General features: G+C 42.8%; 1 protein-coding gene across 1 annotated transcript in view; it reads left to right on the plus strand.

Moving 5' to 3' along the window:
- Positions 1-15,575, plus strand: part of bbs9 (Bardet-Biedl syndrome 9) — a 165,215-nt gene that overhangs the window by 96,740 nt on the left and 52,900 nt on the right. Inside the window, exons 20-21 of the mRNA XM_073485538.1 lie at positions 2,514-2,763; positions 12,042-12,152. Coding sequence (XP_073341639.1) covers positions 2,514-2,763; positions 12,042-12,152 — 361 coding nt within the window. The remainder of the gene's footprint in view (positions 1-2,513; positions 2,764-12,041; positions 12,153-15,575) is intronic.

Here is a 15,575-nt window from a genome sequence, read left to right on the forward strand (position 1 = left end):
TACTAGTAGCAACTTCGCAGGTCACACCAGCTGCCGGAAGCATTTTTGTTTAGGTTTTTTTTCCGGCCCACTGTTCTGGTTCAGTAAACTCATGTCCAGCTGATAAACGCACTGTACGCCACCTGCTCCACACTGGCTAACAATAGTCACACTTGCCTGTGAACGTAGGGGAAAATTTAGCTAAAGAGCCAACTGTTTTTCTCAGAAGTTGAGTCTGGTTAGGTTTAGGCACAAAAACTCTTGTGAGGAAAAGATAATGTTTTAGATTTAAAATACCAGTTTTGTCGCCACAAACTAGGCTGGAAAATGTCCAGATGTCTTGTAGAAAATATCCAGTGGTTTCACACTTACAAATGTTGAAACACAACCAGCCTAGCAGCCACCATCCCCTCCACCTCACAATATAAAATACAGCTCATATACATGTAATGTGAATGTGATTTGACGCATATGAATGATTTGAATGTATCGGTGACCAAAAGAGTAAGAAAATAAATAGCTATACTGTTTGCTAACCTTTCACCATATCAGCTTTTAGAGGTGATGATGTCAGTGTCGTGTTTACAGCTTGTCGCACTGCCCCTGGGTGTCAAAAAAAAAAAAAAAACAGGTTTAGGAAAAGATTCAAGAGATTAGACTTAAACTGTAATCTTTATTTCCTCTGTCATGTGTCTAAAACTTGTGGTAAGTGTTGTTTAGTGTCTTCGTTTTTGAAGCAGAAACTCTTCACTCTTTAAACAGGTGGTAAAACTTGACAGAGCAGCCCATTTGCTTTTTCAAACAAACACTCCGAACATGCTGAACATTTAAGAAAGTCTTCACTTGAATCAGTAATGAATGAGCACCGACACAAACTGCTTCAGTCTTCACAGATCAGCGAATAAAACAATCCCCGTCTTGTTTCTGGGACAGGGATTGTTACAGGAAACAAACTTTGGCATTAGTGGGAACTTTGTCTTAATTTATCGCTCTGGCCTCGGTCCAATCCGCTCCGCTCCGCCCTTTCTTTGCTTCCTTTCTTCTCGTTCGGGAGGATGGATGTCTGCTGTTTAGGTCTAAAGACATTTAATTTTCCTCCGCAGCATGTGGAACGTATGTGTCAGTATGTGCGCGTGCACGAGCGAGCCAAGTTTCCACAGAAACCTGCAGTTATGTTGTTCCAAGCATTTGATAACCTGGTGAGGTATTGTGGTAAGAATAGGTCACCCACCTCCCATCTCCTCCTCCTCCTCTTCCTCCTACTCCTCCCTCCTCTCTTATTTTCTCTTCTTCCAGACTCTTTTGTTTTTCCTCCTCCGCCGTCTTCTCATTCCTCCGTCTTAATCTCTGCTCGTCCTTCGTCTTTTCCACTCGTCTTTTTCCGTTTTTAATATCTGCCTTCCTCTCTATCATCATCTCATCTCCTTGACCTTCTTCAACTCCCCCTCTTTCTCTCTCTCTCTCTCTCTCTCTCTCTCTGTCTCTCCCTGTCTCTGTCTGTGTCTCTCTGTCATCATCATTACAGGGTTGATTACCTGTCATTATGGCTCATTAGGGGCCTATCAGCATGGCGGCAGGCAGGGGGGAGGACGAGGTGCGGGGTGAAAGAATAGGGGAGGGTGGGAGGATACCTGTCAACACACCTCACCCCCCCTGCACATTTGTGTGTGAGTGTGAGTGTGTGTGAGATTAGAGATGTCCAGCCCAGATATCTCAGCCATCTCAGAGACGACAGAAGAGGAGAGAGTGACAAAAGACATGTTTCTCATCTCCTCACTGCCTTTTATTACCACTGTGTATGTGTGTGTGTTTATATATCTGTGTGTGTGTGTGTGTGTGTGTGTGTGTGTGTGTGTGTGTGTGTGTGTGTGTCCCTCTTTTTCGATCCTATGTGTTTTATTATTCCGTTGCTCTTTTGTAAAAGTCAAGAGCATCGTTAAAGCATCAAGATTTAAGGTTAATGATTGACCATTAAATCTTCTCTTCATCCCCATCTTCCCTTTCACTCCTTTCATTTTCCTATTCCTCTTCCTACTGCTTGTCTCCTTTTTGACTCTCTTTTTCCTCGGGCCTAATTTATTTACTTTTGTCTGTCTTCTTTTTCCCTGATGTCTTTCTTGTCTTTCCCTCCTCTCTTTTTACCCTCTCCTCTTTTCCTTCCCTCTCATCGCCCTGTCTCATCATTCCCTCCTGTCTCCTCGTTTTCTTCTCTTCCCTCACCTATTCTCCATCCTCTGTTTTCCTACTTTTAACCTCCCCCCTCTTTCTCTTGTTTTAACTTTTTACAACATTCACTCAGAAATGTTTATTCATACAATTAATTGACATGAAAATGTAAAATAAGGATGGAAAAGGAAAGAATCACACAACACTGAGTGCAAAACTGCTTTGTATTTTATTGAAACATCTGCCACTAACAAGATCAAGTTACTCCACCCCTTCCCAGAGAGGAAAGGGATGGAGATCAAACCTAACAACGCAATAAAATATTATTATGGAGCATTGTTTCATTCCTTGTCCTCCTGTCTCCTCAGGGCTGGGAGGAGAGCTGCGATGCCGCCGTCTCCCACCTCCTGCGGAGCTGCCTCTCTCGGAGCTCCAAGGATCAGGCCACCTCTCTGGCCCAGGCAGGAGGCCCCGTGCTGGGCCTCCCCCGCGACACCGCCCGCCTCAAGAAGCACATCACCCTACTGTGTGATCGCATCGGCAAGGGAGGTCGCCTCACTCTGGCCTCTGAGGCCAACGTCCAGGTCCCCGCCCAGGTCCAGAACCTGGCTGCTCCAGGTGAGTCAGAGAAGGGAGGGAGGGATGATTGGTAGCACAGGGGGGTGGAGGATGGGATCAGGATTCATGGATCCCAAAGTGACGTCTTCAAACCGCTTCTTCTGTACAAGAGTCCAAAACACAAAGACTCTTCGTTTACTGTCATACATGACAAACACAAGCAGCAAATCTTCACGTTTAAGAAGCTGGAACCTGCAAATATTTGACATTTTTTCTTGAAAAAATTACTGAAATGAATAATCGATAATCAAAATAGTTGGTTACTAATTTTATTTTTGATCCACTAATTGATTAATTGACGCAGCTCTAATAGAATTTGCGGTATTAAAATCATCCTAACTTCTTCTCAGAGCTCCTGTCGTGATACCGTACATTTCTAAAATCTATTTATCTATTTTGTTTACAGCTGAAACAACAGCTAAAAAAATAATCGGGTGAAGTGAAATGAGTGTGTTGCATTTGAAGGTGGGTCTGGGTATTTATGAGTGTGTGTGTGTGTGTGTGTGTGTGTGTGTGTGTGTGTGTGTGTGTGTGTGTGTGTGTGTTCGTGTGTGTGTGTTCGTGTTCGTGTGTGTGTGTGTGTGTTCGTGTGTGTGTGTGTGTGTATGTTCGTGTGTGTGTGTCCCCTGGTGAAGATTTTAGGCTTCGCCAGGCAAAGACATGAAGCCTATTCATGGTACATTTTACAGGCAACACACAGACTCGTATTTAAATGCATCTGTACACACACCCACACACACACTCACACACACACACACACACGCAAAAAAAATATTGCAAACAAGTACAAACTTATAACACGCACATACACATCGTACACATGAGATACACAGTGCAAACACTCATAAAAACAGGGGTTTACTCGTACACACAGGCACACACAGTTGCATTTGTCAGGTTACACACACTCGCAAAATCATACACTCTTTCACACACACACACACAAACACACACACACCTTACGGATCATTTAGTCTTGGCTGAGGTTTATAGAGGTCTTTCTGACAAGATCATCAATTACAGTCTGTCTCCTCTCCTCCTTTCCTTTCCTCCCTCCCTCCTTCTTTCCTCCACGCCTTCCTTCCCTCCTCGTCTCGCCTTTTTGCTGACATAAATCTGTAAAGCAGATTTTATTCTGGATTTTTTAGATCTAAATTGATGTTGTGGTGTTAAAAAATCCAATTCAATGATATATCGACCCACATTTATACATTTCTATTTACATTAACATGGAACATTTTTCACTAATAACCAAATCACTTAGAATAAATTAGACATGTGCATTTTATAGCTTGTTTGCTCAGCTTACTGTTCTTGCTTCTGTTACTATTGTTACTAAATGAGCTGATACCAACAGGAACATATTGTAAATGGATGTGCACAGTGAACAAAAGAGGTCTGAGCACCACCGCCTTGTGTCTAAAGATCATATTTTTTAATCTATTTTTCTGTTTTAAACACAGCTGTTGAGCTAATGTACCTAACTGTGGCTATGTAAGGTTAAAAACTGTAGTATGACGATGGTGAGTGAGTAGTTACACACCAGATAGATGTAAGTGAAGATGTATACAAGGGTGTACAGCATCCTGGTTTTTTTTCAGTAGTGAGTGATGTATGCACGAGTTGACACAAAGCTACACCAGCAGCTGTGACGTGTCGCAATCGAACAGTAAGCGATCAACTTGTGTGGCTGTGTCGATCTCGTCGATGTTTAAGGATGCCTGTGTTCCCATACGAAGCTCTGATTGGTGGATCATTTCTCCAACTGACAAAAATAAAACTGCTTACTGACTGTTACAGATAAAACTTCTGTCTTAGAGAAATAACAGTGTCACAGGTAGGTGTGTGTGTGTGTGTGTAGGTGTGTGTGTGTGAGAGAGAGAGAGGAGGAGGAGGAGGTCTATAAAACTTTACAGGCTTGTTTAAAAGTCATTATAGTGATTACAGTAATTCTGTACAAAGTTCACTGAAACAGAACTGAATCAATTAATTGTGTGTGTGTGTGTGTGTGTGTGTGTGTGTGTGTGCGCGCTTGTGAGAGAGAGAGTGAGTGAGTGTTTGTGTTTATGTTTCTTGTCATGCGGTCTCCCTTCTCTCCTTTGGTCTGTTGCCAAAATTCACACACACACACACACACACACATACACACACAGACACACAGACACAGACACAGACACACACACACACACACACACACACACACACACACACACACACACACACAGTGCTGCAGTAAACAGTCGTTTGTTAGCAGCTTCAGATGTTGCTTTTTCGCCCACCCGTAAACATACACGCTTGTTTACGTTTCCAACAACACCGGCGGCAACCGTTTCCCTCCAAAACCACAGACACGCACACACACACACACACACACAGTGGGATACCATACAACAAGCTCCTGCTTCATTGGTACAAAGTGTGTGTGTCTGTGTGTTAATGTGTTTATCTGGATATAAAAACCTGACAACACACACACTCCTGAATACACAGTGAGACTGACTTTATCACCGTCTTTGTTGGAGGCTGGATCACGTCTGTCTTCATCCAGCAGGAGACAGAGACAGAGGAGCAGATCGGTGCATTTAAGGTCAAAAGGGAAAGAAAAGCTGTTCTTTCATTTGTTCCTTTTATGAAAGAATCAATCTCAACTCTGTTTATATTACATAACATTTATTTAATATACCTTTCAACATTGGCAGGCTATTCAGCATCATTTTTTTGATTGATCCAGATTTTTGCAGGCTTCCGAGCCGGCAACAGCTGTGGCCAGAGGCATTATGTTTTTGGGTTGGCCATCCGTCCCCGAACGAAATATCTCAAGAACGCTTCAGGGGGATTTCTTCAGATTTGGTACAAATGTCCACCTGGACTCAAGAATGAACTGAATACGTTTTGGTGGCCAAAGGTCGAAGGTCACTGTGGCCTAATGTCAGCCCATTCTCGTAAACGCCTAAATCTCAAGAACACCTCGAGGGGATTCCTTAAAATTCGGCACAAATGTCCTCTTGGATTCAAGCGCTGAACTGATCTGATCAGGTCACCTCACAAAACTCATTTTTGGTCATAACTCAAGAATTCATACGATCATTCATACGATAAATGTATTATAGAGAAATGGTGACATTGTGACATTTGATATCCAAAAGGTCAGAGGTTATACGCTGTGGCGTCATGATATTCTGCTAAAAATGTTCTGAGCTTAGGAACAGCAACCTGACTGGTGCACAGAGGCATACAACTGCTTATAGTTATCAGAGGAGCAAAGGAGGAAGTCAGGTGATGTTATAGAGAGACAGAATCTGCAGAGGTTGGAGATGGAGGTGGATGGATGAGTCAACAAAGCATTGTACTTTAAAATGGTCAACCACTGTTGGTTGGTTGTTAATCACACAGTTTGAGAGTAATAAAGAAAAGAAGTAAGGCCTGAGTCACGGCCGTTAATCAAAGGTCAGGTCTGTTTTGTCGCTTTTTTTGCGCCTCTGCTCATGTTTGTTGATGTTGAGTACAAAATGGCGGCTGTGGGAAGAAATCTGTAGCTCTTTGATTCAGAATCACTGACAACAAAACCTTTACACAGTTGCCACTGATGGACATCTGGACAACACACGCAAATAAAACAGATGTAACCCGAAATTCAAAATCTTTTGCATCATCGCATTATGTTTATAATCGCATTATGTTTATCTTTTAGTTAAGCCAAAGGATTATTACTGCACATCAATAACTTGGAACATTTTCTCTCCCAGTTGTTCACCTGACCCTCTGTCTCGCCCTGATGACATCATTCAGATCAACCGGCTTCAACAGCTGCACTCTGTACACACACACATGCACATACACAGGCACACACACACACACACACACACACACCTGGTGAAATCAGGAGTGTTTATCACATGGTTCATTAGTCAGCATGCTGTCAGCATAGCTTTGAAGTGACCTCAACCTCGGAGGTTTGTATATTGAAGTCTTCTTCCACCCACCCACCCACACACACACATACACAAACATATATACACACTATCTCTCTAAATATGTTAATTTGCTACAGTGAGCAACACGTTTGGCAACACCGACCCCTCCCTTGTTCTGTCTGTTTCTGTTTTACTGTACTGTTGTGTTCTCCTCTTGTTTAATCTGTAATTAATCTGCTGTAATCGTGTTTTTGGTCTTTGATCAGTTTCCTGGTCTGTTGTTTCTCTTCTTCTCTTCTCTTTTGTGGTTGTTTGCTCCTTTTCATGTATTTAATCCTGCTGGAATTTCTGGATGTAATGTCTTCTAATTTCTCACGTCCTCCTCTTCCTCTTCCTCTCCTCTCTTATACTAATGAAGTCTAAAGGGTTTGCTTATGTTCACAGTCTAAAAAGCAAGCAGACACACTGACTGCACACAAGCACATCCTCCTTATCCACACACGCCTATAGCGCATGTGTGTGTGTGTGTGTGTGTGTGTGTGTGTGTGTGTGTGTGTTGCAGTTATTTTCACAGTGTTCCACTGGTAGCTGTGGTTTGGGGCCTGCATCTATTTTAGACCTAAAGAGAGGGGAGAAGATGTGCTGCGTTTGTGTGCACGAGAGAGAGTGTGTGTGTGTGTGTGTGTGTGTGTGTAAGTTCAGAGGACGCAGTGCAAAGGAAAATGCATGTAGTATGTGTAAGTGTAGGTCGTGTCTTGTGTCTAATCCTGACCAGCTGTCTTTGTTCTGTCTCTGTGGTGTTTTCCAAATTGAAGAGTTCTCCTCCAGATTGCTAAATATAAAACAGCAGAGCTCTATTTTGGAAAGAATCAATCAGTACCTGAAGTTCCTCGTTCAATAAATCTTAAATGTCTGAGAGTTGTTTTTTTCAGCCTGGGATGGTTTCTGACTGGGCACAGAGTCGATTTCTAAAATGCATTTTTTGTGCTTTTCAATGACGAGCATTTCATAAGGTTTGACATACATACACACAACTTAAATAATGTTTTGACTGTGCAGAGATCAGGTGTCTGATCCGTACACCAGTCTTTAAAGGAATCACACTTCCTGGTTTTTGATGTGTGTTTTCAAAAGCAGGTGAATGTGTGCAAATGTGCTGCTTCTAACCTACTGTATGTGTGTATACTGTGTGTTAAGTATGTGATGTGTGCGTACGAAGATGTGTACGTTGAGGGGGGATTGAAATAGCGTAAAGCCCACAGCCAAATTGCTGGTAACCACAGCAGCACAGTGTCACCCCCATCTTCAAACCGCAGCCCAGAATAAAGCAGGAATGCGCTGGTGCCTCCGCGCTGCAGACCAAGACAGAGCTTGTCTATTGGAAGCAGCTTCACCCCTCAACCAAGCTGTCCAGAACTGTTCCAAAAGTGGCCCAAAACGCCTTCAAACTGTCACGGACCAGCCCAAATGGTCCCACAGTGTCCCAAACTGTCACAAAATGGCTCGAAGTTTCTTTAAGCACTCTTCAAATTGTCAAGGACTGATCCAAACCATCCCCATCTTCATACAAATTGGCCCATAACGGTCTCAGACATGCAGTTTCCAACTGCCCCAGACTGTATTTAGTTATATCTTAACTACATCAAAACTGATCTTTAAAGTGTCCCAAACTGTCCTTAACTACCTTGAAGATGTTCTTATTTCAAACTATCCAAAGAGTGATGCAAACTATATCTAAACTCCCCAAGACGTCTGCTCATGGCCTCTAATCCTCCCAAACTGCCGCTTAAATCTCTCCAAATGCCCCAAAATATATCAACACCATCTAATCTGAGAAAACTCTGTAACTGCACGGAAGATTCCCGAATATGTGCCACAATCTTCCCTCCTCCAAAACTTCCCAAAGCTGCCAAATAGTGTTGATGTATCTGGGAGTGAGTTTAGACTGAATATTTTTCACCACATCAGGCCTCAAACATATATTGGCACCCAAGAAAATGATAGTTCAAACACAATAGAGGACCACAGCAGCATCACTAATAGTGGTGGTGATTGTCATGGAGCTAGTTGTACAACAGAAGTGATCGAGCTGTAAAAGTAGTTATAGTCCTCATTGTCACAACTGTACCAAAACCTGCTGACTGCATTTTTTCTTCAGATCCAGGAGATATTACACACATCAGTTCTGTAATCATAGAAACTGGCTGTTTTCCTGGTGGCTTTAACCAGCTGAGGAGCCATTCAGCCTCTGAAGAGGGCTGCAACGTAACCTGCCGATTATTTTCACTTAATCAATTACTTAGGCTTGAATCATTTAGTCGATAAAGTGCCAAAAAAATTTGAAAAATGCTTTTCACTATTTCCAAGTTTCAGTCCAAAGTGACATCTTCAAATTGAAACCCAAACACGAAGAAAAGCAGCAAATCTTTACATTTAAGAAGCTGGAACCTTCAAATATTTAACATTTTTGTTTGACAAATTAACAGATTTTACATCTATGTAACTGTACTGTTTGAAAACTATTATGACTCTGCAGCATTTTTAAAATTAATTTTCATTTTTTTGTCTCTTACTTTTTCTACTGGCACTCTAATACAAGCATGACTGCATGCTCATAAGTTTGACACATTTCTGGTCGTTCTGGGGCAGTTTAGATGTAGTCTGAAGACAATTTGGGACTCTTCAACGGCAGTTATGAACAATTTTGCGATAGTTTGGATGCAGTTTTGGAAATGGTCCAGGAGCGTTTTGGGGCGGCCTAAAGAGAAACTTAATGCCAAGATAAAAAGCAGGATTACTGCCCCCACTGGGAGTTTCAAGTCTGTTGCACCTATGACTACACCCAACATCATCTACATCACTGAAAATACTGTCGAGGACAGAGGGCACAGCGACCTGACTTTTTAAACTTAATTAGTAACATTACAACAATATTATAGATCTACTCTTTCACATCACATACGTACGCTTTTTGCTGCACCAATGCTACGACACCTACTTCCAGTTCTACCTCAAATGCATCAACTGTGATTAACATTTCTATCATTACCATTACAAGTACTACATCCTGTATAATCACACATTCCTCTTCCATCCTGCTGCGTCTCTTGGGTCTTGAAGTATTTTTTAAGTGAGACGTGGTGCACAGTATTGGGCCCAAACCTCAGGGTTGTCTAAAACTGATAACCCGACCAGTGCGACAAATATAGACCCGACCACGACCAAGAGAAACACGGATACACACCACAACTCCGACCAGGCGGTACTACACCTACTATTTACAGAGAGAGAGACGGAGAGGGAGGAATGTGTGAGAGGTCAGCGGCATGACACGCTTTGTGTGTGTGTGTGTGTGTGTGTGTGTGTGTGTGTGTGTGTGTGTGTGTGTGTGTGTGTGATTTTGTTTCGGAGTAAGTTGCTCCAGAGGTGGGCTATTTCCTTACCTGATGTTGATGTAAGAGTGAGGTTAAGACACACACACACACACACACACACACACTGACCCACACATTCCCCGTGAAATTGTAAGACAGTGTTAAAAAAAACGACTCGCCTTAGAAAAACACCTGCCCAATTAAGAGCGAGGCATATCCCATTTCAAACAACTGTGAGTGTGTGTGTGTGTGTGTGTGTGTGTGTGTGAAGCCACAGGCTGTGCTCTCACCAAAGCGAACAAGATTGGCTTTAGAAAAGGCCAGGATAAATATTAGAGAGGGCTTAGGGTAATCTACATGTGCACACACACACACACACACTTGTAGACGCAGTGGGGGAGATGGAGACACACACACATTCTCAGACACCTTAAGGTAGACATGATGGCAGACACACACATGCACACTCTGTCTCGGATACGCACAAACACACACACACGCACAACACAATGCACAATGTGTGTAGCGCATGTTCAGTGAAAGCACCATGAAACTGGACACAATCCTCGGGGAGGAGAGGAAATTAGGAGAAAGGGACGGAGAAAGGAGGAGGGGAGGAACGAACGATGGGGAGAAGAAAGTGTGTGAAAGAGAGAGAGGGAAGGGGGAGGCGAGGTGGATGAAGAGAAGGAGAGGGGAGAGGAAAAGGGGAAGGGGAAATAGATGGAGAGGCGGGTGAGGAGCAGATGGAGACAGGGAGGAGAAGAAAAAGAGGAAGGGGAGACAGAGGGGAGGAATGAGGAAGGGGGGATGAGGAGGAGACAGAGAGGTGGGACGCAGGAGAGACAAGGCGTCTAATTCATCGGCCTCAGGAGCTCCCTAAATCCAGACTGATCCATGGGATTCTAGCAGGGATTTCGTCACACACACACAATCACACCCTCACACATGCTGGTTGAAACACACACACACACACACTTACATACCACATGTTCGACAGTATTATTCCACGCTTCATTTCTTCTCCTCTGAAACATTTATTAAACTACACTTCTGCTAAAATATTGCTGTAGTTTTACTTTCACATTCTCTTAAAGTCGTGATGACGTTACATATTAATGACACTCTTGTCTACACATGCAGCTACATGTATTTTTGTGTGAATGTGCAAACAGAAACAGAAGATATCAGTGTAGATGTAGGAGTCATCTTGAAAATGAAATGCTTAGCAGATCTCCATGCTACGTATTATTTGCCTTCAGAAAAACAAATGTGCATTATCCCCATCATATTCCCATCATAGTGGGAACATCTCTTTGATTGCACCTTTACAGAAAACAATATTAAGACATACAACGTTAAAATTAACAATATATAAAACTACATGCAACTAGTAAGTATCATTCTGGCTTCACGGTACACACAAAAGTACTGAGGAGTTTAAAGGTCCAGTGTGTAGAATTTAATAGTGTATAGTGGTGAAGTTGCAGATTTCAACCAACTGAACACCCCTCATCTCACCCTTCCCTATGGTGGGGCCAGTGTTTGTTTGTTTTTTTTCCATTCTGAGCTACTGTAAGCTCTGGTAAACAAAACACAACAACTCTTAGTTTCAGGTGATTATACTGTACAAAAAATATATTAAGAATAATACAGTACATTCTGTTTCTGCTGCTAAACCCACATAAATCCTACAAGCTGGACCTTTAGGTTTTTGGCAGGTTTGTTACTATCTCAGACCTCATAGCAAAACTTAAAGCAAATCTTAAATGGGTAATGGTCAAAATGGCACTGAGCCAGGACATTAAAACCCTTTCTCCTTTAATGAAGCTGTATATTGGCCAACAGTAGAGGGCTGTTGTCACACTGAGAAGCTCAGAGTGTAAATATGTCAAACTCAAAATATGAAGCTTTTGCTGAAAAAACAAAATGGTACTTATTCATCTAGCCTATACCATCTGGCTGATGTTTCACTCTACCTGTCACTTAGGAGGCGTTGAGCCCATTGCAGAGGTGGCTGGTGACGGGGAGGAGCTGGAACTTCCACAGGAGATGACAAAGTTCATCAAGAAGAAACAGCCATCTAAGAAAGTCAAGAAAGGTAGGAGCACAAACTCCTCTATTACTCCTAATCTTCTTTCTACTGTGCTGTCATCTTGTCTTCCCTCCTTTATGTCTTTATATGGAGCTGAATGTTCTCCAGCTCTCAGATTCATCAGCTCTGCTTCACCTTGTCACTTTTCCAACCGACCCGTGTCAAAATACATCACTCCAGCAGTACATCCGCAGCATTGCTCCCAGCTTGCCACTAAATCCTGACCAGAGCCCTGACACTGATATCTGTTCACTGTCTGTCACACTGTTGTAATCCACCTCTATTTTCCCTCACGGCACAGTGCTCTGTCTGTTATTTGTACATACCACTTTGACTGCCGTTGGCTCACGGTCTGCAGAATCAGCATGGTTTGGATTCTAGTCGGTGCCAAAAGATGAAATCAAACAATACATTTGGATGCAGATGCAATGTAGATGCGCACGGGGAATCTTGAGCTCTGTTGATTGTTTTTCCCATCTATCCTGCACTGTTTGTGTTGCTGTGACATTTGCTTTATGCTATATAAGTCTCACTTTGATTGCCTTGCAAAGGCAGCTGGATTTGTGAGACTACATGATAATATGATCCATCTTGCCAGGCTTCATGCTGTGTGCTTGTGGCCAAAAGCGGTGGTCGAACCTACTGTTGATCTGATCGGTTGAATTTTGCTGGGATAGATGATGATAGACAGATGGTTCGTCCAATCACATGCCAAGTATTTTTGAAAGTGCCTTTCCTTTTCCCAACAGTTTCTACCAGCGCTTTTCCAGATGGTTCAACTGGCGCGTCATGTTATCACTTTGACGGGTCTCACCAAATCCAAGCTGGCCTTTGCTATTAGTAACAACTGGTACCAAAAAGTCCCCACGTTACCGATCCACTCAGTTCATGCAAAATAGGTTAAATATACATAACATAAACTGTAAAATGTAGTTAGGAACAGGTGGGGTCCTTAGCCACAGCACTTAGCCTATCTAGGAATTATGTCAAGTTGCACCATCTAGGACCTTTGCTTCGTGCCTTGTAGTCTCTTGTGACCAGGACTGATGTTACTGGCCAGTCTGTTGGCAGTGTCTCTATTATCCAAAATCTAATCTGGTCGCATTGGGCTTAATCAAGTTTGCGTCTTGTCACTTGTTTGTAATTTTCATTGACAGAATCTAAAGAGAATATAAAACTAGAGAGTTTGGTGACCTCAGGATTTCTGCTTTTTGCTGATGATGATGTCCTGTTGACTTCATCTTGAAATCGTGAGTTTGACCTCCAGTCAGACAGACTGACACGCCATGGTAGCGTCTTTTCAACATCATGCTGTATTGAAGAAGGCTTAGCGAAAACTAGCAATTGAGACCATAAACTCATTAGGAAACTGTTAACTGAGTTAATAAATCAAATAAAAAGCAGGGACATTTTCTCATAAGCTGCAGTCTGACTTCTTTTCACAGCCGGTGGAGTCTCCCCCTGCTGGACATTAGAATGAATGCAGGTTTGAGGCACTTCCTCATTGGCTTCACTTCTCAGACCCGGAGGCTCCGTCCATAATTTATACCGTCTATGGTATATCCACGACTCCTCTGCAATAAAGCTGATGTGGTTTGGGCGTCTGGTCAAGATGCCTTCTGGGCACTTTCCTGTTGAGGTATGCTGGGTGTGCCCAACTGGGAGGATCCTTATTGGCAATCCCAGAAAACCCTGGAATGATTACATAGATTACCCCCAGGAGGCTGAAGAATGTGGCTCGAGTAAAGGACATCTGGGCTGCCCACTGTACTAAAACCAGATAAGACTTTACTTACAGTTGTGTTTGTATGTATGTATCTTCATCCCTTATCCTCCGTTGTTACTTCTTTAATCCTATGTACATGAAGTTCTTGGGAAAGTTCTTTCACTATACATGTTGACAGCTTTGTAAACAAATCCCTAATGCTCTTTAAGACATTCGTCTCTGCTGTCCGCTCCTCTGTGCTTTGTACAAAGTGAAGAACATCCTTTTTTATTATCACAGTGTTACTGCTGTAGACGAAGTCTTCCGGCGTTGTGAGAGCAGAGCTGGGAGTCCGTCCGGCGCTGCTGGCCGACCGTTGCCAGGTCTACACTCACTGTTTTCTCTGTTTGGGGAGTTGGACACGGTCTCATCCTCTACTCGGTGTCTGCTGTCTCTCCATCTCACTCGCTCTTCCCTTTATGTTTTCATCCATCTGGTTCTGCTCCTTCTGACTGTCTGTTTGATAGAGGCACGGCAGATCAGAAGAGGAGTTGTCCGGTCGCTGAGCAGAACTGTCTGTGTTTATTTTCCTAATCAACCCAATCAAGTCCGTTGACACCTCAATATCGTTCTCTTTCTTCCATCCTGCCACATGTTGTTTTTGTTATCGCATTTAATTTCAAACCTGATTACTTTCATCTGAGATACGATAACACACACTTAGTTACAACAATATCCTCAGTGACCTACACACACATTCAACAAATACATATTGTTTCCTGGCTTCCGGCCCTGTCAATATCACACACATGCGCACACACACACACTCGCACACACACACACCAGTCTCTTGCCAGAAGGGGCTTCTGGTTTGCATTGAGGACAAATCCGTGTTTTATGACAGTTTGTCTTTCCTAAACCGGGGCGGATAGATTCGCTTTGATGGGATCTACTGTGTGTGTGTGTGTGTGTGTGTGTGTGTGTGTGTGTGTGTGTGTGTGTGTGTGTGTGTGTGTGTGTGTGTGTGTGTGTGTGTGTGTGTGTGTGTGTGTGTGTGTGTGTGTGTGTGTGTGTGTGTGCGCGTGTGTGTGTGTGTGTGTGTGCGCGTGTGCGTACAAAAGTGTGGTTAATCCACTCAGGCGTCGCCACTAATGAGAAGGGGAGGTGTGTGAGACATAGAGAGGGCGACACAGGGATCATTAGATATACGCACATATACCTTCATACACACATGTGAGTACACACACACACTGCCAGTCAGTGTGTCAGATGTATCACTGTGTATTTTCTGAGCTTAGAGCCATATTATACGCACACACAGTAATATAACGCCTATAACAAGCGCTTGTAACAGTAAGTCTTGATCTTGATCGCTACTACTTGTTACCTATCCTAGGTAATTATTTTATTAGTTTCATTTAATTAATTGTATATTTTTTTTAACATTAATTATCAAAAGTAAAGGCCGATGCAAGTTAACAGATCACAGATATAATTTAAAAAGGCAAAAAACAAAAGGGACTTAAGTTAACAGTGATGGGAAACAGAGAAAAAAACATCAAATCCTCACAGTTGAAGAGCTGTGAGAACCAGGAAACATTCTGGATTTGTTCTTGATAAATGACTTGAGCAAATAATTAGTTACATTTCCTGTAAATCCTGTTCACTCTTGTCGTGAGCAGGAACTTTGGTTCTTCAGTCAAAGCAGCTTTGTTTAGGGCGTT

This window comes from Pagrus major, chromosome 17, assembly GCF_040436345.1.
Source record: "Pagrus major chromosome 17, Pma_NU_1.0".
Taxonomy (NCBI): domain Eukaryota; kingdom Metazoa; phylum Chordata; class Actinopteri; order Spariformes; family Sparidae; genus Pagrus; species Pagrus major.